The sequence below is a fragment of the Mandrillus leucophaeus genome, unplaced genomic scaffold (genome assembly GCF_000951045.1).
Source record: "Mandrillus leucophaeus isolate KB7577 unplaced genomic scaffold, Mleu.le_1.0 Scaffold349, whole genome shotgun sequence".
Classification (NCBI taxonomy): Eukaryota; Metazoa; Chordata; class Mammalia; order Primates; family Cercopithecidae; genus Mandrillus; species Mandrillus leucophaeus.
The window spans coordinates 501,547-526,762 of NW_012103687.1; the positions used below are offsets into that span (position 1 = coordinate 501,547).

The 25,216-nt window shown below is 39.7% G+C and overlaps 3 protein-coding genes across 3 annotated transcripts in view; 1 reads left to right on the forward strand and 2 right to left on the reverse strand.

Moving 5' to 3' along the window:
• Positions 1 to 25,216, reverse strand: part of BCR (breakpoint cluster region) — an 814,161-nt gene that overhangs the window by 358,054 nt on the left and 430,891 nt on the right. The gene's annotated exons all lie outside the window — the stretch shown is intronic.
• The window catches only part of SPECC1L (sperm antigen with calponin homology and coiled-coil domains 1-like), a 149,379-nt gene that overhangs the window by 85,522 nt on the left and 38,641 nt on the right, over positions 1 to 25,216 (reverse strand). Inside the window, exons 2-6 of the mRNA XM_011989159.1 lie at positions 22,251 to 22,440; positions 13,773 to 13,926; positions 6,948 to 8,578; positions 5,448 to 5,655; positions 128 to 201 (exon numbers count right to left, since the gene is read on the reverse strand). Coding sequence (XP_011844549.1) covers positions 128 to 201; positions 5,448 to 5,655; positions 6,948 to 8,578; positions 13,773 to 13,926; positions 22,251 to 22,403 — 2,220 coding nt within the window. The 5' untranslated portion in view covers positions 22,404 to 22,440. The remainder of the gene's footprint in view (positions 1 to 127; positions 202 to 5,447; positions 5,656 to 6,947; positions 8,579 to 13,772; positions 13,927 to 22,250; positions 22,441 to 25,216) is intronic.
• Positions 1,318 to 2,121, forward strand: LOC105546067 (histone H3.3-like). The gene has a single exon (XM_011989158.1). It carries the CDS (start codon positions 1,399 to 1,401, stop codon positions 1,807 to 1,809), a length of 411 nt encoding a protein of 136 aa, XP_011844548.1. The 5' UTR covers positions 1,318 to 1,398; the 3' UTR covers positions 1,810 to 2,121.

The window sequence follows — 25,216 nt, forward strand, 5'->3', positions numbered from 1 at the left end:
AAACCCAATGGGGCCAGTATTATCACTGTATCCAAAGCTTAAGATGAGTGATAATATGGTCAATGACTACACCTCAAATTTCAGAAAACTGTTTTCTAACAAGATAATACATGAAGATTTATCCTACCCGAAGTCTTCTGTGGAGTGTCTTTATTTCTCTTTCCATGTCGTGCTTTTGGTCCTGCAGTTTTTTAACTGTATCTGAAAAGATCACCAAAGTTTAAATATCTATTCTCACAACAAAGTTCAGAGAAATAATACAAAGAAAAGGGGTACTTAAATATGACATTTGAAAAAAGTTATCCTGTCCAAAGACTACAAAAAAATTTTAATACAAAACTTTAATAGAAAAAATGTGCAATCCAAGTAATAACCAATATTACTTTCTTTGGAAAATATCAAGTTAAAAAATCACAATTTCTAAATCACTTCCTTCCACAGTATCTTAATTTTGAAACAAAAAGTAAAACCGTTAGAAATTCACTTTGTTGGTACATAACCAGTCAAAACAATATTGACTGTGACTAAAATATGAACTTTTAATCATAAACATTGTTAATCTGCAGTATTTATATAAGCATATCTTTCCTCACACACTGAATAAATTCCAGAAGTGAATTAATAAAATCAAAATTAGTAAAAAATATAATACCCAGGGTAGCTGCTGTTTAAATTAATCCTATACAAATCTTATTAAAAAATAAAGAATATATTTATAAAGTAAATCAATAATTCCTCAAATTATTTATCCCATAATGTGAATTTTCTTAGAACAATTTCATTCACTCTAAAAGCATTCAGTGAACACCAATAAGATGCAAAGTACCATTCTAGACAGAGTGAGGATACAAGGATGAAAGTGTAGCACAGGCTAGTCTCCCTGGAACCAGAAACATAAAGGGAAGTCACCTTCTCTTCGGAGGTTCTACTCTAAAATCCAAGCATAAGAGAGAAATGCCTTAGGAGGGTGCTATGCTGATAGCTACCACTAAGTAAATCGCTCACGACTGATTACTTTGACAGCTCAGGAAAGAATCACTTTTTGGTTAAGGGCAAGAAAGGGTACTTACACACTGGTGGCAAATCCTTTACCCTGATTCACCTACAGCCCCACCCCAGTAGATCCCTGGCTGTTCTCTGTGTTCCAACTGTGTCTTACACAGCCTTGTACCATGTCGCCGCCAACATTACCACATCTCTTGACACACCTGTCTCCACCACTAGACTAAAAACACTTCAAAGGCAGAAGAAGCCATGTGATGACCTCACGGACTCAGTAGTTGTAATAATGGTATCTTAAAAATGGAATAGGCCGTCGCTCTCCAACGCCAGTGCCGCCTCTCACTCACCGAGCTCCAGCCAAAGGGGAAGGGGGGTAAGTAAGGAGTTCCCTGCACCATGGCTCGTACAAAGCAGACTGCCTGCAAATCGACCAGTGGTAAAGCACCCAGGAAGCAACTGGCTACAAAAGCCGCTCGCAAGAGTGCGCCCTCTACTGGAGGGGTGAAGAAACCTCATCGTTACAGGCCTGGTACTGTGGCCCTCCGTGAAATTAGACGTTATCAGAAGTCCACTGAACTTCTGATTCGCAAACTTCCCTTCCAGCGTCTGGTGCGAGAAATTGCTCAGGACTTTAAAACAGATCTGCGCTTCCAGAGCGCAGCTATCGGTGCTTTGCAGGAGGCAAGTGAGCCCTATCTGGTTGGCCTTTTTGAAGACACTAACCTGTGTGCTATCCATGCCAAACGTGTAACAATTATGCCAAAAGACATCCAGCTAGCATGCCGCATACGTGGAGAACGTGCTTAAGAATCCACTATGATGAGAAACATTTCATTCTCAAAAAAAAAAAAAACTCTTCTTCCTGTTATTGGTAGTTCTGAACATTAGATAGTTTTTTTCCCATGGGGTCAAAAGGTACCTAAGTATATGATTGCGAGTGGAAAAATAGGGGACAGAAATCAGGTATTGGCAGTTTTTCCATTTTCATTTGTGTGTGAATTTTTAATATAAATGCAGAGGCGTAAAGCATTAATGCAAGTTAAAATGTTTCAGTGAACAAGTTTCAGTAGTTCAACTTTATAATAATTATAAATAAACCTGTTAAATTTTTCTGGACAATGCAAGCATTTGGATTTTCTTAAAACAAGTAAATTTCTTATTGACGGCAAAAAAAAAAAAAAAAAAAGCAATAAATATATGAATGTGCCAGCTGATGGTAGCAGTAATAAAAAGCAATGCTGAAATCATTACCTAGGGTTTTTCTTTTTTTTAGTAAGTATCCTATTGATAGAACTTAACAATTTATCATTAGGGACAAAGTAACTATAGACATTAGTGTTTCTGGGTAAGTAACATTCTCTCCCATTCCTTATACGTAGTAGCAGGAACTCAGGCATAGTGAACACTTGCTTGCAATCACACATGTAATAAAAAAATTCTTCCTCTAGCTAATAATTTATTGGCTTTTAATCAAGACCTGAAAGTATGAGTATGCTGATGTTTTTTCTTACATGGCTCATCATCTTCTTTATCCCTGTTCCACTAGAACCTTCTCTATCCCTGTTCCACTAGAACCTTCTCTTTGAAAATCTTTTTGCCACTATGCTTTACATTTGATGTTGGTATATGTGTGTGTTCTGATATTTTTGGGGTTTTTTTCTTTTTTTTTTTTTTTTGAGACATAGTCTCAATCTGTTGCCCAGGCTGGAGTGCAGTGGCGTGATTTCAGCTCACTGCAACCTCTGCCCCCTGGGTTCAAGTGATTCTCCTGCCTCAGCTTCCTGTGGTACAGACGGGGTTTCACCATCTTGGCCAGGCTGGTCTTGAACTCCTGACCTCATGATCCACCTGCCTTGGCCTCCCAAAGTACTAGGATTACAAGCATGAGTCACCGCACCTGGCTAGTATTCTGATATTTTTAAGTGGCACGAATTCACTTTAACAACATAGAGCCTAGAATATTTATAACAATTATATGTGAAATAATAATTATTACAAATAAATAATAATGCTGTATTTTCTAAAGCTGGATGAGAAATAAATGAGATAAAACATTGGTGGCAGCGGCAATTCTGGTAGCCAGTAGTTAACTTACTCTCATTCATTGCCCCAAAACTGTGTAACGAAGTCAGGTCTTGTGAAATAAAAAGGTTCAAAATTTACTCTTTAATTCTACAAATGTGTCATATGTACCAACTTTGTACCAGGCTTTTTTCTAAGTGCTTAAGATGTAAAGGAAACAAAAAAGATATAATCTTCATCCTCTTAGAGACAGAAAGGCTAGTCTTGTGTTGAGACAACAAAGGTAGATGACTTCATAAGCAAAAGATTAAACTTTAAAGCCTGTCTCATATATAAGCTACTTCAGACTCAATCTGCAAACTAAGGGTCAAATAGGCCATCTAATCTGGTTTAGGTAAAGCAGACACCAAGCTGAGTAGGCGAGTCTAATGCCCTGATCCTTATCTCTGGAGGCAAGCATGGCTCTGGAATCAGCATGGGAACTTGGTTCCTTGAGACCTCACACATAGACAAATTCAGGGTTTTGTACATAGATGAGGAGTAAGGATAGAAGCTGAAAAATTTCTAATGTTGAAAACACTAAGAGTTACACCTTTCATTTACATTGTATCCATTTATATGCAAGAAATATTTCATAATCAAAACAGGCAGTCAGGAGTGGTGGCTCAGGCCTGTAATATCTGCCGATCACCTGAGGTCAGGAGTTCGAGACCAGCCTGGCCAACGTGGTGAAACCCTGTCTCTACTAAAAATAAAAAATTAGCCGGCTGTGGTGGCAGGTGCCTGTAATCCCAGCTACGCAGGAGGCTGAGGCAGGAGAATTGCTTGAACCCAGAGGGCAGAGGCTTCAGTGAGCCAAGATGGTGCCATTGCACTCCAGCCTGGGCAAGAAAAGTGAAACTCCATCTCAAAAAAGCAAACAAGCAACAAAAAACAGGCAAGCAAACAAAAAATATTAGGAGCATAATTTCTCTTGAAATGTGCTAAAACTTGTTTTCTTTTTCTTGTCACAAAGGATATGACACATCTACTTATTATTAAACATAATATACACAAGACAAATGACAACAAATCTCAGGACAGTTCACTTTTAACATCTGGCATTCTGATTCTCAGGTGACATTTTAAGCTACATGATCATCTTAGACTGATCGTAAATCCTCAAGTTGCATTCATTCTTTTGCTCTTTTTCTCTTTATTGACCTTTTCATTCATGGGCACAGAATTCACATAATCACTGTTCTTTAAAAGGTGTTTTTCTGCCCCCTGGCACTACATTTTTAATATTGTCACCTCTTATAAATAAATAAATCCTTTTAAATAAAAGGGAAAGTGGCAGCCAGTGGAAATATTCAGACAGAATAAAGTGCACTAAAAGTGTCTGTAGGGATTTGATTTAAACTTTACAATCTTTACAATCATGTCTATATTTTTACTTCTGAAACGGAATGTATTTTTTCTTCCTGGAAACAAAGGAATTTGTGCTTAAGTTCTTGTTGTGAAGACTAGTTTGCAAAACTGCCATCTACCATGATTTGTGGTCACACAAGAAAGCAGCATTACTCTTCGACTCTCCAATCTCTAATGGCAGTTTTCTTCCTCTTCAGTGTTCCTCCTGTGAGAGACACTGCCATCTACTGTCTTCAACTCAAAAGCAACACTCAAGTCTACCAAGGAAAAGAACTACTACTATGATCTTCCTATTTTTAAATTACAAATTATAATTCAATTTTTACAAAGTTATTTTTATTCTAGAGATCAGGCAAACTGCTATTCTCAATGTTATCAGACCAATTTTGTTCTGATCAACTCTGGGTACTGCCCTACCCATTTAACAATGGGTTCATAACCTTTGAGTCCCATTATTGATTATGAACCCCATTACTCTCTGACAAAAAATAATCCATTCTCGCTCTGGTTATATCCCATCAATCATGCTGATATTGCCAGGCAGCTACCATGGACACAGGATCAATCTGTGACGTTTTCTTTTCTGTTTTGAGATAGAGTCTCACTCTGTCACCCAGGCTTGAATGCACTGGCACAATCTCAGCTCACTGCAGCCTCCGCCTCCTGGGTTCAAGCCATCCTCTCACCTCAGCCTCCCAAGTAGCTGGGATTACAGGCACCTGCCATCACACCCAGCTAATGTTTGTATTTTCAGTAGATACGGGGTTTCACCATGTTGGCCAGGCTGGTCTCAAACTCCTGAACTCAAGTGATCTGCCTGCCTTGGCCTCCCAAGGTGCTGGGATTACAGGGGTGAGCCACTGCGCCCGGCCTGGTTCAGTGTTGAACTCTCAAAGTGCTGGAATTACAGGCACGAGCCACCGTGCCTAGCCCTATTTTATTACTAAATGCAAATTATCCCCACATGTTTAAAAGAGTAAGATAAAAAAGAATGAAAAGTTCTTATCACTTACTCTCTAAATCAGAAATAATGAGGTTGTCATGAAGTTTCACAGCACGATGTTGTTCTACTTCATCTTCAAGTTCAAAGATGGTTTCTTTCATGTCACTCCTTTCTGTTTCTTTTTCATCCAGGTCTGATCTTAATTTTTCTAACGTCATATTCAAATCTTCAATTTGTTTCTTAGCTTCTTCTTGGAAGGCTCGGTATTCATCCTCTACCTATATAAAATTGATGATGCAGATTTAGAAAAGTTAAGAGTTGTTCTAAGGAAGTTCCAGAATTGAGGTACACACAGTTTCTAAGGGGAACTAAGTGTGAGGCACTATGGATAAACTAAAACAACCTGTATAGTAACTGTTAAAAAGTATGAAAAAGCACTCCATGGTAAGATTTTATATAATACGCTTAAACATAAACTGTTGCTGTAACACTGACTGAAATTATATTGATGTATCATTGAACTTAATCAGATTATTTACAAGGAGACTGGAAATTTTCATTTCTCCAAAGTCTGGACTGAAAGCATGTACCTTTGATGAATAACATGTTGTCCTAACAAAAATGGTGTCATATTTGTGACGGTTCCAGTATCAAACTGAAAAAGGGAAAAACAATGCTCAAATAGTGTTTTTACAAAAGTATTATATTAGTTCACAGTAGCCTCTCAACATACATGTGCCAAGAAATAATACAAATCTCCTAAACTGTAACTTTAAAAGTGATCACTAAAAAAACCCTAAAACCTAAATTATTTACATTTTGGCCAAAGATATATTAAAATTTATTTAAAAATCATTGCACTAAAATAACAAACAAATAAAATGTAAGCTAGAATAACTAGATAACTCATGGAAATAAACAGTTCATCAGCAACCACATGGGGTACAGATCCCTGGCCAGAATGCCAGCGGCACTGGGTAGCAGTTCCAACTGAGTCCTCACTATTATGCTGCATGCATGTAAAACAAGGGGCTGGACGGATAATCGCTAAGGTCCCTGCCAGCAATAAATCACAGGCCTCTGAGAAACAGGAGCCTCTATATGCCAAAAATATTTTTTAACTCTCAACAGATTTCTATTTGAAAAACTATTTCTATAGCAGGAGAAGAGGAAACATGCACTGCTGATGCTACAGACTGGAATAGACTCTCCACCTATAGTACACCAGAACAGATTCGAGATGAGGTAGGGGGAGGTAAAATTTCACGACCCACTCCATAGGCATACTCAGAACTAGGGACAAATTCTGGTTTTAGCTGTAATACCAGCCACATCCTCTAACAGGCAGGAAAATAGAAACAAAATACAAGTGAGAGAAAGTGACATTATCTTAAGAATACTTTTCATTGTATTCCAATAAAAGGAAACCATTCTCAAGTTTTAAAAATATCAGCTTTATAAAAAAGCTAATAACACACCAAACCAAACCAGTGACCCTGGTTCTCAGTAAATACTGTGCATGGCAGCTGCCTAATGCTGTCCGGAACATTTTAATTTATTTAAACAATACCTTAGCAATGGCATCCTGTAATCGATTGGCATCATTTCGGGTATGAGCCAGATCTTCCTGCAAGCTACTAGCCAAAGTCTCTGCTTTTTCTTTGTCCAGCCTGACACTCTCCAGGAGGTCCTGAATATCAGATTTGTCTCCAGAGTTATGGATAGAATACAGCTCTGCTACTTTCTGCTTTTCATTCTCCAGCTGGGCCTTCAGGCGATTCATCTCTATCTGGTCACTGGCCACAGTGGCTTTGTACTCCTCTAACGTGGCTGCCAAGGCTGCTTTTCCTTTCTGCTCAGACTCAATAATTCGCTCCATATGGTGACTGCGTTCTTTGAGTGCTCCTATCATTTCTTGAGCTTCCTTGTTGTCCTGTTCTGCCATTTTCAAAGTATTGCTTAAATGCTGCTGGACACCAAGAAGCTGCTCCCGTTCAAAACGGGCATTCTCAGCGAGGTCCATGTAACGTTGCTCTAATTCCATATAGCGCCCACTTTTTACATCTTCATCTATGACATAAGAAATGTGATGCTCATCTAGAAGAGAGCGAAAGTATTCAATCTGTCGACTAAAGTGTTCCAACTTATCGCTCTGCTGACATAAAGACTCCATCAGAATAACCTTCTCTTCTCCAAGCCTTTCGTTTTCACTATTCAGTTCTTGGGTAATCTGCTGTAAATCAGCTAGCTCTTGCAGGGTTGCCTGGAGTTCCTCACTTGTACTGTGTTGGTTCTCTTCCATCTGGTGTATCCGTTCAGTCAGGCAAGCCACCGACACTTCACTGGCGTTCCCGCTGCTCCCCTTCCGGGAGCGCTCTATGCTGGGGATGCCTTCCGACTCTGAGGAGGATGGTGCATCCAGTGCATCATCACTCGATGTGAGGGGCTGGTAGACCTCACTGCACTCGCTGTCTAGATTGTCCATGGAGTTACTGTGCTGATGGTCCATTAGTGTATTTTCATCCTGACTCAAGAGATCCTCCACTGAGCCAGGGGCAGAGCCTTCCACTGAAGAAGTCAGAGTTCCTCCTCCATCGCTCTGGTTACCAGGGGTGATTTCTGGGCTCAGGGACTGATAGCCAAACAGTTTTTCAGAATTGTCTAACCTCTGCTCTAGGGAAAAGCCCAATGCATTCAACCTGTCCTTTAACATTCTGTTTTCATTTTTCAGCTGGTTGAGTTCTTCACGGATGGCAGTATTCTGTTCCTGCAACTGCAATAAAGTGGACTCCACATCAGTCGGCTGGTGAGCCATAATGGTTTCCTTCTCAGATTTTTCATCACCCTCAGAATGGTCCTCATTAATGCCCAGCTGGGCACGCATGTCTCGCAGTTCATTTCTCAAATGTAAAATTTCTACGTCTTTAGTTTTTGCCAGTGTGAGAAGATCCTTCACTTTGGCCTCCAAAGCAGCTCTGTCACTGATCTGATTGTCTGATTTAGACTTGCTCATACGAACGTCACATTCTGTAGCAGTTCGACTGCGGGAACGTTTGGCCAATGCCACGTCATTAGCTCCCTGACCTGCAGAAGGTAGTTTTTTGCTCTGGTTTAATCGGGTACGTTCACGTAATCTTTCTCTAGTAGAACTGGATTCTTTATTACCTGTAGAAGTGCTCCGCTTGGTTGAAGAAGCTGTGCCTATGTGTTTAATACAAAAAATGTAAGGCAAAAATGTTAGCAATAAAAGGCTACATAGAATATACAGTTCCTGCCCCAGGTGTAATGAGATGAAATCCAGGATTTACACAATGATTTAGATATACAATAATCTTGCCTTAGAGTCTGTTACTTTAAAGTTCAATGTCTTCAAAACCAGAAGATCATTCATCTTTTAATTATCAAGGAGAAATAAGTTATACACTTTATTTTATATTTTTTTAAAGGAGCAAATTTTAAGGAATGTGAATTACATCTCTATAAAGCTGATATTTAAATGATATATATTAACTTGAATCCAGAAGCAGGGTTTTAACCAGTTGGCCAGAGGCATAATATTCTAGGGCAAGACAGGCGAAGATGACTCCAGGATTAGCCAGTCGGTGGTAAACTAACTGTATACAGATAGTGAAGGGAGATCACAGGTGGGCAAGAAGGGAAAAGCAGTCTGTGGGCAAACCAAGAATCTAAGCTACCTACAAGAAACACAAAAATTTTACTCTGACCAAAGTAAACGTGAAAAAGTTTTCACATCATAAAATGCCACATAAATAGTAACAACTATAACAACAGCTAACACATACCTAGCACTTGGTTATACAAATACATTAACACTTCACATACATTAACTTATATAAGTCTCATTAAACACTTGAGGTAGGTACTATTATCGCCTTGTTTTACAGATAAAGAAACTTAGACACAGACATTAAGTAATTTGCCAACATCTCACAGGTAATAAATAGATGAGTCAAAATTCAAACCTAGGCAGTCTGGTTCCAGAATTTGTACCTTAACCAGTATGTTATACTGTCTCTCTAAATGTAAAAAACAACAAAGCACTAATGTTAAATAATGATGATGTGTCAATCAAATCTATGTGAATCACATGATTACTTAACTACTAAAATTTTAAACCTGTGAAAACTGACACAATCATTTATTTAATACGAAAAGAACAAGAAGTTTTCTTTTTTTGTTTTTTGAGATGGAGTCTCTGTCACCCAGGCTGCGGTGCAGTGGAGCGATTTCGGCTCACTGCAACCTCTGCCTCCCAGGTTCAAGCAATTCTCCTTCCTCGGCCTCCCAACTAGCTGGGATTACAGGTGTGTGCCACCATGTCTGGTTAATTTTTTTGTATTTTTAGTAGAGACAGGGTTTTACCACGTTGGCCAGGCTGGTCTCAAACTCCTGACCTCAAATGATCTGCCCGCCTCGGCCTCCCAAAGTACTGGGATTACAGGCGTGAGCCACTGCACCTGGCCCAGGAATATGTTTAGATACCTGTAAATACTTAAGAAACAATGAATTTTTATGCTAAAAAATAAGATCCACATCTAATCAATAAGTATTTTTAAAGACCCTGTTGGTTCATTAGGTGGTGGGATCCAGGCTGTAGAGGTAACAGGGAGCAAATGATCTCCATGGATATAGGGAGATAGCCACTAACAGAATAGGTGTACAGGAGGGTGCAGAATTCAGGCTGGCCAGAAGATAGATAAGGAGAGGAAGCAGAAGTGAACATGGCACACAGAAAGAAAAAGTACAGTCACACAGTTAACGGAAGCTGCTGGGGAATGTTCATACAGAGTTCTGAAAGACAGGCAGAATTCAGTGAGTCACACTAAGTCAATAAATGATCCTGAATTGGAAAGAAATGTAAGGAAAAGTGCATTTTATGAAAATCTAGAGGATACTGATATGGTTTGGCTGTGTCCCCACCCAAATCTCATCTTGAACTGTAGTTCCCATAATCCCCATGTGTTTCAGGAGGGACCTGCTGGGAGGTAATTTAATCATGGGAGCGGTTACCCTCATGCTGTTTTCATGACAGTGAGTTCTCATGATATCTGATGGTAAAGGGCTTCCCCTTCGCTTGGCTCTCATTCTTCTCCTTCCTGCCACTATGTGGAGAAGTATGTGTTTGCTACCCCTTCCACCATAATTCTGTTTCCAGAGGCCTCGCCATCTCTGTGGACCTGTCAGTAAATTAAACCTCTTTTCTTTATAAATTACTCAGTCTGGGGCAGTTCTTTACAGCAAACTGAGAAGGTACTAATACAGATACTAAGTGGAATACTTAGGAAGAAAGCAGAGCAGCAGAGGAGGAATGTGGGCAAGTAGACCAATGAGGTAAGAGAGTCCTCCATTGAGGGGCGGCAGTAAGAACAGAGAAGAGGCAAGAAATCTGTGACAGATATCAAAGGCAAAAGTAACCAGACTGGGAGAAACAACTGCATATGGAGGCCAAAAATGGAAAAAGATGGCATAACACAGTTTGTTTGTTTTTTTTCTGAGGCTCTGTCACCCAGGCTAGAGTACAGTTGTGCCATCACAGCTCACAGCAATTCTACCCCGCCGGGCTCAGTTGATCCTCCCACCTCAGCTTCCCGAGTAGCTAGGACTACCGGTACACGCCACCATATCCAGCTAATTTTTGTATTTTTTTGTAGAGACGGGGTTTCACCATGTTGGACATGTTGCCCAAGCTGGTCTTGAACTCCTAGGCTCAAGTGATCTGCCCACCTTGGCCTCCCAAAGTACTGGGATTACACATATGCACCATCGCACCTGGCTGGGGTAACTTTTTTCCCCAACATTAATTCCTTTCCCTAGTTCTGTAAGTGGTACTTCATCCTTATCTAAATCAAAAATCCTTACAAAAAAGAACATTTGTTCAAGTTTGAAAGATAAAAGAAGAAAAACTCCTCTATGGATTACTGTAATGAGTAGACAGAATAATCTGAGGTAAAGACAAGTGAATTGATACACTGAAATCAAACAGTCTTAGGAAACTGTCACTGGTGGAGGTAAAGGTAGAGCAGATGAACTGAAGAATAAGGATGTTGTTATAGGCTGAACTGTGCTCCCTACACACAAAAAATTAATATGTTGAAGCCCTAACCCCAAAACCACAAATGTGACTGCACCTGGAGACAGGATAATTAAGTTAAAGAGGTAATTAAGGTAAGATGAAGTCATTAGGGTGGGCCCTAATCCATACGACTGGTGTTCTTGTAAGAGGAGGACATGAGGACACACACAGAGGGACGAACCAGTGAAGACACAGAGAAAGAAGCCATCTGCAAGCCAAAAAAGAGATCTCAGGAGAAAGCAAATCTGCTAACACCCTCATCTCAGACTTCTAGCCTACAGATTTGAGAAAATAAATTTCTGTGGCTTAAGCCATCCAGTCTGTGGTATTTTGTTATGACATCCCCAGCAAAATAAAATAAACATACAAAGCCATACTGGGGCAGCTAATTCGGAGAGGTGATAACTGAATCCTGAGGTCAGGTAACGTCAGCCAGCAAGAAACTAAGTATACAAACACATGGAATCTCTCCCAGTACAATTCTAAAGGCAGGAAACCAGAAGACATATAAATGGCAAGAGTATTTAATTTCCTTCCTACCACATCAGCTACAATGTTAAATGTGATGATGACCCCAGGCTTGGGAGTAAAAGACCTTGCCCCACCATCAGCCTTGTGGCCTTGTCAAAACAGATCCCCAATAAATATTTACTAAGCAAATAAATGCATGGCCTTTGCCAAGACACTTAAGCTTTCTCATCTCTAAAATGAGGATACTAGTTCTCTCATAGGGCTACAGTAAGGATAAAATGAAATCATGCCTGTAAATCACAAAGTAAGGACTTCAATATTCCTTCTTGTTAATCACAACTATTATCATTAACAGGGGGGCCCAATTTGAAATGGAAGGAAGAATCTGCATAAAGTCAAAGCAAAAATGAAGACAGTAGGTAATCCTGGGCTAGGAAAGTCTAATACGCACAAGAGGGGCTAAAAGCCTAAATTACGATGACAGAAAAGGATCTGATGTAATTTTTACAATTTGCCTTCATAAGCTTTATTACAAATACTTGATCTTATGTTTACTAGAAGTTTTAAAGTTCTTTTTCTATAAATGTAAGAAGTAAAATATGAGAGCATTACTCCTTGGACTGTAGGATAAATTAATTTATCAACTCCATCAAATCTAGAAACAAATACCTGTTACTGAATGAAGAAAGATGGCAGAATTAGAATGAATGGATCTAGGCACTAATCATCAGAGGCTTCTAACATCATTTAAAGAGGGACAATCAGAAACTATGTGTTTCCTGATCGATGGACACACCACCACCTATGAAGGAGTCTTGTATTTTGGTTGTTTTGTTTTCAAAATGGGGTGACGGGGACCTGAATCTGTCCCATAAGGCTCCAATGCCATTTACAATAAATACAGACAATAAAGGGTGATGGGCAAAAACATCATGGGGATATTGTGATATAAAAATCTAGATACTCAGAAACTCTATAGGTCATATGACCAGCTTTCACAAAAATTAAACTGTAGAAATCAGGATAAACCCATAGATTTTAAAAAAGAAGATTTAAGAGACACATCAGCCAATTATATATGGACCTACATGAGTCCTGATCCAAACACAGACAGTAAATAAAACAAAAATACTTATAAGACTGTTGGAAATGTAAATACTCATCGAATATTCAAGTTATGATTTAAGGAATGATTATCAGTTATTTTAAGGACTGATAATGGTATTATGATTATATTTTTGAAAGAATCCTTCTCCTTGGCCAGGCACGGTGGCTCACGCCTGTAATCCCAACACTTTGGGAGGCTGAGGCAGGCAGATCACGAGGTCAGGAGTTCGAGACCAGCCTGACCAACATGATGAAACCCCATCTTTACTAAAAATACAAAAATTAGCCAGGCTTGGTGGCACATGCCTGTAATCCCAGCTACTCAGGAGACTGAGGTAGGAGAATCGCTTGAACCTGGGAGGCAGAGGTTGCAGTGAGCTGAGATCGCACCATTGCACTCCAGCCTGCATGACCAAGTAAGACTCCGTCTCAAAAAAGAATCCTTCTCTTTCCAAGATAATAAAATATTTATGGACAAAATGATATGATGTCTGGAATCTGCTTCAAAATAACAAGAGGGGAAGGTGGGTATCAAGGAGTTACAACTGGCTGTGAGTTGATAATGGTGATGGGTATGATGAGTATATTGGGCTGAAATATCAATCCACCTACTTTTGTATGTCTAAAACTTCCTATAATCAGATGGAACACTGTAAACACCAATGCATCCTGCCTATTCAAACAAAAAAGCAGCTGAAGTCTCAGACTGAGTGTCACCCATACCTGTGCTAATCTTGGATTTGCTCTCCACGGTGGTCATGGCAGGGGCAGATGCTGAAGGTGCTGCAGATGGGCAGGTGCTTTTCTTTCCTTTAACACCATTAGTCACCGTTACCCCTCCGGCCATTCCAGCTAAAAGGTCATCACTGCTCTTGGTCTAGAAGCAACAGAAAATAAAAACAAATTTACTAGATCAAGCAAGATTAGATATTTTGAGACTCAACAAAGCTCATGACTTTTATACTGAGTTCAAGAGCCCTATTACCAAAACTTTCTAACAGGTAGTAAGCAGCACACCATACTGTGTTATAGAAACAGAACTTCTTTAGAGGTTTATAAACAATCACGTGCTTCTTTTTAAAATAATAAAATCATACATGTAATCAAAGACTTTATGGAAGCCTGCTATGTGTCCACACATGCCAGATTCAGATGATGGAGGATAGCACATGATATCTTGGGGAAGTCCTGTAATGCCACAGGAAGTGTCATCTTGCAATTTCTAGAAAGAAATATCATTGAGAGTCAAATAATCTTCATTGCTCTAAGGTGATTCCATGATGAGACCAGTATCTAAAAGAATTTATTCTGAAATTTACTTTTTTTACTTTGTAATTCTGTAGTACTCAAATTTTAGTCACAATTGAAAGGAAGTATTTTCTAAAACATGCATAATATATTAATTAAAAAACTAGAGACTTTACAGCTTGAGCAAGGGTTCTGCTGTCTAAACGATCATTATTACTTGAGAAAGACCATTTGCAATATTTATATTTTATAAAGGCAATTTTAAAAATATAAGCCTTAAAAAAAAACACTATAGATAATAAATTGGCTATAAATTTGTTATTCTAAAAAGTAGTGAAGAAACATTTTTACTTCTTGTAGAAATGAAGGGAACACACAGGAGTTAAAGATATGTGGGGGAAAAAAAGAGAAAAAGTACTTTTTAACAAAAGAACCCTTGGCCGGGCGCGGTGGCTCAAGCCTGTAATCCCAGCACTTTGGGAGGCTGAGGTGGGCGGATCACAAGGTCAGGAGATCAAGACCATCCTGGCTAACCCGGTGAAACCCCGTCTCTACTAAAAAATACAAAAAAACTAGCCAGGCGAGGTGGCGGGTGCCTGTAGTCCCAGCTACTCGGGAGGCTGAGGCAGGAGAATGGTGTGAACCCGGGAGGCGGAGCTTGCAGTCAGTGGAGATTGCGCCACTGCACTCCAGCCTGGGCGACAGAGAGAGACTCTGTCTCAAAAAAAAAGAACCCAAAAGTTTTCTCTCTTTGGCATGAGTTAGCCAACTGACTTACACTATCTTCAATCTGGAACCGTGCCCTCTCTCAGATAATCATGCTGAATTCCAAGTTAAGATAGTTCTTAAGTAACTAATCTCTAAAGTCTCTTCCAGTTCTAAATGTCAGTGACTCCATATGGAGCATATTTCTGCTATTCAATTATGAAAGTTCTAATACAGTACCATTAGGTTAAAAAGAGGCAGAAAAGGCGGGGCACAGTGGCTCATGCCTGTAATCTTAGCATTTTGGGAGGCTGAGGTGAATTACTTGAGCCCAGGAGTTCAACACCAGCCTGGGCAACATAGGGAGACTCCGTCTCTACAAAAAAATTTAAAAACTAATTACCTGGGCAAAGTGGCACATGCCTGTAGTCCCAGCTACTGGGAATGTTGAAGTGAGAGGATCGCTTGAGCCCAGGAGGTCAAAGCTGCACTGAGCTGTGATCACACCACTGTACTCCAGTCTAGGCAACAGAGTGAGATCCTTTCCCCACCAACCCCCCAAAAAAGAGACAGAAAAAGGGATAAATATTTTCAATGAATTAAACAGAATTCAACTCTGGTAGTTTAGGGCTGTTACATTATGAAATCTAGAATATATAAAAAGAGAGGGAGACACTGCATTAATTTCAAGGACTGTTCATATTCTTTTTCTTTTTTTTTTCTGAGACAAAGTCTCACTGTCACCGAGGCTGGAGTGCACTGGCACGATCTCGGCTCACTGCAATCTCCACCTCCCGGGTACAAGCAATTCTCTCACCTCAGCCTCCTGAGTAGCTAGGACTACAGGCATGCGCCACCATGCCCAGCTAATTTTTGTATCCTTAGTAGAGATGGGATATTGCCACGTTGGCCAGGCTGGTCTCAAACTCCTGGCCTCAAGTGATCCACCCACCTTGGCCTCCCAAACTGCTGGGATTACAAGTGTGAGCTACCACGCCTAGCCTATTCATATTCTTTAAGACTTGTTTCTGTTCACAAAAACTGGCCATCAACTATGATGCCGAAAAGTCACACAATGAAAGTCATACCACTTTCCGGCCAATTTATCCCTCCTCTGTTAGCCAGTAAATAAACTTGACACATTCTTGTATTTTCAATCTTCTTCTATATCCTGCTAATAAAAGTAAAATTATCTTTGAACTAATTTTTCTTCCTCCATAAATTAAATATTCTTCCATTTGATAATAATTACATTGAAAACCACCCCACATTGTCATGTCTAAGTGGATGACTCATCACACTTCTCTGGTTACAATTTGCCTTTGGGTAATGACAAAATTAAATATACATAAGGGCACCATATCACAAACTTTGCACTTGTAATAATTAAGACAGTACAGCACTGGAACAAGAATAAACTAGTGAAACAGAGTCCATAAAGAAACTGCATATTTATACACACTTGATTTATAAGCAAAGCAGCAGTGCAGAAAACAAGAATTTTCCAGAAAATGGTGCTAGGTCAAGTGTATACACAATGGGGGCAAAAATAAATGCTGAGACCTACTTCACACCATATCAAACATAAAGTCCAAGGTTTTCTATGATTTTAAATCTAAAATTGTAAAACAAAGACTTGATCATGACTACATACAAATTAAAATCTTAAAAATAAAAAACCCTCTTAATTAAAAAATGCTAAAATGTTTTGTACCACCAAAAAAATCATAAATATAATTTTAAAACATAAAAAAATGGAAAAGTATATTTGCAATATCTCACAAATAAATGGTTAAGGTCCCTAATACATACAGAATGCTTTAAAATTGAGGCGAAAAAGACCAAAAAAAGACAGAAAAATTAGAAAAATGAATGAATCACACAATCAATTTACACACAGAGAGAGAGAGAGAGAAAATGATGATCAACCTAACTCATAATGACAGAAATGCAAATTAAGCAGCACTTGTCACTTAATAGATTGGTAAACACGCTCTTTTGGGAAGAATATGGAGAAACAGGCACTCTCCTTAGTAGCTGATGGGATGCACCTTGACAGTCTTATGAAAGGAATCATGCAATATCTAACAAAGCTACACATGTATTTACCTTCTGCCTAGCAACTTCACTTCTAAGAATTTAACCTGAAGATACACCTCCAATAATACAAAAATACATATGCACATGGCTAATTATTCACTGCAGCATTGTTTTTTATTGCAAAATACTGGTACGCCTTAAAGGCCTATATACACAGGAAAGCATACGCAGTACACTTCAGTGAATGCAATGAGGTATTAAACAGCAATAAAAAGAAAGACTGCTACAAATTGGTATGGAGAGAAATTTCTAGAGTACACTAAGTGAAAAGATTAACAGAGTTCAAAAGAATATATTTTGCCACCTTTTGTGTAAAAAAGGAAGTAAAAAATGTGTATTATGCTCATTTATGCAAAAAGAAACATGAGAAGAATAAACAAAAACTAAATTGCCTGTTAACCTCTGGGGTGGGTGGGAACCACGTAAGAGGGAATGGGTAAGGGGAGGGATACTTTTCTGAATATATCTTCTCATATAGTTCTAACTCATGGAGCCATGTTAGTGTTTCATATGCTTAAAATAAACAAATAAATAAAATTTAAATAAAGATAGGAAAAGCCTAAAATGGAATAGGATAGGAACAAACAGATTAAATATTTCAAATGAACAACATAACCCAAGTATTTTTTCAACACAGTAGTATTTTCACCATAAATCCTCAAACTCTCAAGCCAAAGACAAAAGTATGCAAATATTGAACTTCAGGCCAGTCGCAGAAGCTCACACCTGTAATCCCAGCACTCTGGGAGGCTGAGGTGGGCAGATCATGAGGTCAGGAGTTCAAGACCGGCCTGGCCAACATGGTGAATCCCCCGTCTCTACTAAAAATACAAAAATTAGCTGGGCATGGCAACACGTGCCTGTAATCCCAGTTACTCAGGTGAGGCAGGAGAATCGCTTGAACCTGGGAAGCAGAGGTTGCAGTGAGCTAAGATCTCACCACTGCATTCCAGTCTGGCAACACAGCTAGACTCCGTCTCAAAAAAAAAAAAAAAAGAAAAAAAAAATTGAACTTCAGTTGATAAATTTGTTTTTCACAGTTGTACAGATAATTCTAAAACTATTTTCTGTACATTCTAGGGTGGAGAAAACAAGTAAATATAGGTTGTAAAAGCCAGGTGTTTCAGTGTTGGATAAATGGATTACAATTATAGGATGTGGAAAGGCTGTTATGAACCCTTTAAGTCAATGGAATTGGAAATATCAGGGTGAACTCACACATTTCAATAGATACAGATATGGAAATTGACATAGGGGGGTGTGTGTGTGTGTGTTTGTGCGTGTGTGTCCCAAAAGCAATTAACACATCTAACCTCCAGGTCTTGGTTTCTAAGTACTATCCTCCGCTAAAAGGAACAAGGCCTCCTTGAAGAAATGGCTGATTCTAGGGTTGGGACTGAAAAGGTACAAAAGTTATTGTGCCAGAAATGAAGGAAGTGCTCAAAGAGTAACAGGTACACGTCAAAAGGACACAGGAACCAGCCTGACGGGGCTCCCAGTGGACAAATCAGGGATAATCTAGGCATAAAACTAAATGATCCTAATAATTTATACCCCACTGAGTAAGAATCTATGAATTCACAATAAAATAAATGAATATATAAAACAAGGGAAAGTAAAAATTCTTCCTTGTAGCAGAATGCCAACTAATACATGTAGAAGGAATGACAGAATTAGAAAACGTACCATGTGGCAAAAATCTCAGTACTAACTGATTTGGGAAAGAACTATCCAAAAAAAATGCTAAAACCAGGGTGAAAAGTGATTTTCTTCTATCTACAATATTAAAGCTGAACATAGATATACCCTATGGTCCAGTAATTTCACTCCTCGTTCTAGAACCAACACAAATGGGTGCACATGTGTATTAATACACACGTATAAAAATGTTCATAACAATTATACTCATATCCACAAAGAAGAAACTCCAAAAGTCTGCCAATAGTAGTAAAAGTCTGTCAATAGTAGAAGAGATGAACAAACTGTGGTATATTTATCCCATGGATTACTATCCAGCAATGAAAAGGAAGTGACCGCTGCTAGATACAACAGGACAGACAAGAAACCAGACACACTAAGAACATAGTGTATGACTACGTTCCTGTAAAGATCAAAAACTGGCAAAATTCATCTCTGGTGCTAAAAGTTAGAATGGTAGTTACCTTGCAGGGGGACAGGAAGGGCAATGATTAAGCAGAGGCATGGTGGAAGTTTCTGAGGGGCACGTATGTTTTGTTTCTTGAACTAGGTGGTGACTGCAGGGTATGTTTCATTTTATGATGATTCACTAAGCTCAACACCTATGCTTTGTGGACTTTGCTGTACGTATGCTTTACTTCAACAAAAAAAGTAACAATAAAACAAAACGCAACTCTGCATTTTCCAACTTACCTTTTACCCTAAGCTACTAGCAGGCTCTCTCCTATTTTTCCCTATTTCAATTTCTGCTACAAAATTCTGTAAAGGCATGTGCATTCCCACACATAAACATCCCCCATCGGCAAGTCTAAAAACATGAAATTGATGGAGGAATAAATGTTCAGTCTACTCTATAACTGATGCAAAATGCAAATAATTTGGTACAAACATTCCAGACACAAATACTGAAATACTACAACCAGGTACATATACTTCTCAAGGTCAAGTCGGAGTTTCACAGTCTGCATCTTTCTCTCAAATTTGAAGATTTGTTATCAAATTTTACCTTTCAAGTTTCAGAGGTGGATTGTTCATAATGTTAAACGTCTACACTGTATGACCACAAATAATCATGGAGAGTTATCAATTATAGATTCTAATCGAAGCTTATTAATTCATATCTGTAATTTTTAGAAAAAATTATCATCAGTATAATGGAAAAGTATATTACTTCAAAAGAACTAATCATGAACACCTGAATAGTAAGTGAACCCTGCAAAGTGCAGGCATGCAGGAAACCCTCTCTACATGGAAAACAATCCTCTCCACTGACTGTGACAAAGAAGAATTAAGCATACAAAGGCTGCAAGCCCAATGACACAGCTCCTGACAAAAGTGGGAATAATGTCCCCAAAACTCACTGTGAGCAGCAGTAGTGTTTTGTACTTACAAAAGCTCCAACCAGCAGTGAAGTGTTCTGGATCAAAAGCATCCTTCCCCTTAACCCTCAACTACATCTAGCCTCAAACAATACTTGAAATGAGAGAGGTGAAGAAATGCATATCCTGTCACTACAAGAAGAGAGTCATGAGAATATCATGCTGTGACAGACACACAGGTGTGGGTGTCCATAAATGAATGGGTGTGTGCACATGCTGTCTCAATAATTAAGCCAAACACTTCATTCATCTGGTTAATCATCAATGCTCCATGACAGTTAAAGGAATCCAAATTGTAGGAAGTATCTAGGTGCCAGAGAAGCACAGTAAAATTTAAAAAGTTAGAAAAATAAAATAACACTTTTAGTCTGTGGGGTCTCAAAGCCCTTCAATGTTTTCTATTGTTTCTTTTCACGATTTTCCTCTTCCTTGTGTTTTTACTTTAATCTCCATTTAACGACTTTTTCCTTCCCCTCTCTTAAGTGAAGGCAATTGCTCCACTCCAGGAAAAGTGTTGCCAAATAGCTTTACCTCTGCCCTGACCTTCCTGCTGTACACACACACACACACACACACACACACACACACCCCCTACTTAAACAAACTTGTCAACGCAGCAGAGCCAAAGCTATGGACAGCTGGCATGTGCTGGCAAGAGTAAGTGTACAGTTTTGCTTTACAGTGGAAAAGTACTCACTGTTCAAGACCTAACTCCCAGCAACTCCAGATCCAAGACTCAGAAGATGTAACATGCCTGCTCAGTGCACATTCCATAGTAAACCTCCAAAGACACTGCCGGCCACTGGCGAAGAGGCCACAGAAGGAAGGCAGCAGTGCACATCCAATGCCAACATTTCAACCTGTTCTTCCAGTCACATAAATAACAGGTCACCTAGTCACACAGGCACTCCACGTCAGAGAGCCCCAGCAACTGAACAACCAGTTAGGTCAGAAAATGTCACCTGTCTTACATCAAAGAGCAGCAGCATTGCCACCAACAAAATGATTCAGTGTGTTCACTGAGACAATGGAAGCTGGGCAAGGGTCTATTCCTGATACCATCCTCCAGGTCACAGAATGATACCTAACAATTCATCAGGGCCATAGCAAGGAGAAAATCTGTGTGCATCTCCAAGCCAAAGGAATAAGCCTGGGTTCAGTTCCAACAGCCTTAGAATAGAAAAACCAACATTTCCTGTTAGATCTTTCAACACATATAAGGAAGTTCCTCATCACCTGTTCCTGGGTTCCTTCTTAAAATAATTAAGCCATGATCTATCAGGGCCCTGCCTGGAAAAAAGGATTTTGAACAGATCATGTTTCCAGTTGTGCTTGCGTACGCACACCCCTAGTCCAGCTACTAGAGAGGCTGAGGCAGGAGGATCCACTGAAACCAGGAGACCAGCCTGGGCAGCACATATCTCATCCCTTTTAAAAAAAAATGGTAATACTAATATCTCATCTCTTTTAAAAAAAGCGTAATCATCATCATCATCATCATCATCATCATCATCATCATGGACCAGCTGCCAGAAGAAAAACAGCAATTTGTGGCAGTGAAGGTGAGATAGATAGGCAGATAAAAACACCTGTCTAGGGGTCACAGGACTGTCAGACTTGGCTCACATGCCCTTTTCATAAAACTTTCCCAGGCTTGAAACAATTATTTATCTACCTGAAAACTGTTCACAATGCTTTACTGCTCTCCCAGGGTATCTGACATTCTCCCTGGGTATTTTCATTAATCATGTTTGTGCCTTGCCTCCATCCTTTTCTCCACAAGCTCCCTGAAGGCAGAGTGTACCTCCAGCTCACACAATTACAGCATCCTGCACAAGGCAGGTGCTTAATTATTGTTTCATGAACAAGCCTATTGTCTGGTTTCATTCAAAAAGACAGACCAAAAACACCAATTACGTCCACCCCACTGTAAGCTCTCTTCAAAGGCCAAGTGTTCCCAGCACCAGAAGAGGTCACACCCATAAGAATGCTCATTTAATATATTAAACGTCATATTTAAATTCAGTCCTCCAAAAACCCATCATGTATTCAAACATCACCACATGAATACCTTTGACAATGATGCTGCTGTTCCAGGTTTTACAAGTTTGCCTCCCGTAGAAGCTGAAGAGCTGTTTTCAGGTTTAACTTTTTCTGCTGTTTGCGTTTTACTTATTCCAGACACTTTAGGCACTGAGCCAACACTCCTGCTTGCTTTCTTCATTCTGGGCTGCCTCTTCGTGATGCATTTACAAGCAAATCTGTGGGGAAAAATGGCATTACACTGAGAACGTAACTGGAAGAAAGCTCTTTAGAAATTTGTTTTCAAAGAATTTTACCATATGATAAAACTGTTTGAAGGCTAGATGTCACTACAGAAAAGCTGAAAAACTCTTTTTTTTTTTGAGACGGAGCCTCGCTCTGTCACCCAGGCTGGAGTGCAGTGGTGTGATCTCAGCTCACTGCAATCTCCGCCTCCCGGTTTCATGCCATTCTCCTGTCTCAGCCTCCCCAGTAGCTGGGACTACAGGTGCCCACCACCTCATCTGGCTAATTTTTTGTATATTTAGTAGAGACGGGGTTTCACCATGTTAGCCAGGATGGTCTCGCTGTCCTGACCTTGTGATCCGCCCGCCTTGGCCTCCCAAAGTGCTGGGATTACAGGTGTGAGCCACCATGCCCAGCTGAAAAATTCTTAGATATACAAATCAGAACACACCTTATTTAAGGCTTTGTTCTTGAATATTACTATTTTGAAGTTATTTTGTACATTCTAGCTCATTTAGTAAAAAGAATGTCCTAGATCTCTAACAGAAATGACTAAATATAACACAGTGTAGATTATCTTCAGCATTTAATAAAGCAATAATCATCCTGGCATTTCAGAATTAGCCATTTGCAGGTATCTAAAAGTGATCATACTTTCCAAATTATCCAGCAAAGTCCTAATTTCAAATATTTGCTGTAATATCCCATATAAGTCAGCAGAATATCTCAGAAATCCCAAAATTCAGGATCTAAACCTACTTCCAAGTATACCTCTCTCATCAAGAGGCAGCAGGGAAATTCTTTTTTTTGAGACAGCCTTACTTCAGGCTGGAGTGCAGGTGGTGCAATCACAGGTCACTGCAGCCTCGACTTGCTGGACTCAGGTGCTTCTCCCACCTCAGCCTCTCAAGTAGCTGGGATTACAGGCATGCACCACCAAGCCTAGCTAATTTTTTGTAGAGATGGGGTTTTGCCATGTTACACAGGCTGGTCTCGAAGTCCTGGGCTCAAGCGATCCTCCTGCCTTGGCCTCCCAAAGTGTTGGGATTACAGGCATGAGGCAGTGTGCCCAGCCAGAAATTCTTTCTCAAAACATCAGCCCCAATATTGGTTCAGAAAACAAAACCATTCTATATACTTGGAAGGAATATGGCAACAGTTTTCCTCAACCTAAGTGGTACATACTTGATTTCACAGCTAAGAGGACTTGAAATAACACTGGCAACACACAAAGCTGAAGCCAGATAAGCTCTTAAATACGCATTTGTTAACTGAACTAGAAAAAGCAGTCTCTGTAATAATGTTTAGAAAGATATCTTGGATCATTTTGGGTGAGTAATAAAATTATAAAAAATGAGAGCCTCTTCTGAATGTAAGGTTTATGTATGATGACTCTGATAAACCATATTGAGCATAAAAAGAAGTTGGTCTATTTTATGAGGATTTCTATACACTAATAAAAAGGAAATAACCTTTTGGCAAAGGTTCATTCCAATGACTTTACTGAATGTTCTACCTAGACTGTGCTTGAGCACTCTAGATTTATTTTGCCTTTACATAAAACAATCTGTATCAACTGGTTTGGTGGGAGGATAGTGAGACAGCGTGAAGGGGGCTGTGCTCTACCCTCAACACGGTAAGGCCTTGGAGAAAAAGAATGCTGCCACTAACCTCAATCAAAATACAACAAACCCTCAGAGATGCTCCTGTAGCTTTTCCCCAACTTCCTAGTTATCCCTTACAGAAAATGATGCATATGGTAATGATCAAATTATCTATCTACTCTTAACCCTTTTGCTTTCTACTTTCCTAATCCAGTTGAGTAATCTGCCCAGGGTCCCTCTAGTTCAGCTCTCTCATCTATTTCCTACCCCATTCCAGGGGATACTGAAAATGACCAAGAGAGATTCAAGCAGCATCCGTTGACAGGTATAACATACAGTTATACTGATCCCTGCTAACCAGTAACATATGCTTTTCTCACCTACTAAAATGAAAGAATTAGATTGGATGCATTCACTAACTCAAGGTACTGTAGAAAAACCAAATCAAATTATTAAGAACCTTTCCTTCAACTTCTCACTATTTACTCAACTTCTCACTATTTATTTATTTATTTATTTATTTATTTTAGACACAGTTTCGCTGTCACCCAGGGTGGTGTGCCGGGGTGCGATCTCAGCTCAGTGCAGCCTTTGCCTCCTAGGCTGATCCTCCCACCTCAGCCTCCCAAGCTAGCTGGGACTACAGGTATGTGCTACCACACCTGGCTACGTTTTTGTATTTTTGGTAAAGACAGGGTTTTACCAGGTTGCCCAGGTTGGTTTTGAACTCCTGGGTTCAGGTGATTTGCCCCACTCAGCCTCCCAAAATGCTGGGATTACAGGTGTGAGCCACTGCACCTAGACAACTTCTCACTTTTTAGCTTCTCTTCTGTAAGTCTTATGTCGTGTAAATGGCTCCCCAAACTTTTTTCTTCTCACCTTTCTACCAACTTCCATGCCTGCACTCCTTTCTACTGTACCACTCAGATGCTCAACCATTCTCAGCCTACCCTTCCAGCCTCTGTCAAATTAACATTTTCAACCAGGCATGCGTGGTAGCTCACACCTGCAATCCCAGCACTTTGGGAGGCCAAGGCGGATGGATCACTTTAAGTCAGGAGACCAGCCTGGCTAACATGATGAAACCCCGTCTTTACTAAAAATACAAAAAATTAGCCAGGCGTGGTGGGGGGCGCCTGTAGTCTCAGCTACTCAGGAGGCTGAG

Coding starts and splice junctions, on each gene's coding strand:
- LOC105546067 (XM_011989158.1), top strand. CDS start 1,399: ATGGCTCGTACAAAGCAGACTGCCTGCAAATCGACCAGTGGTAAAGCA.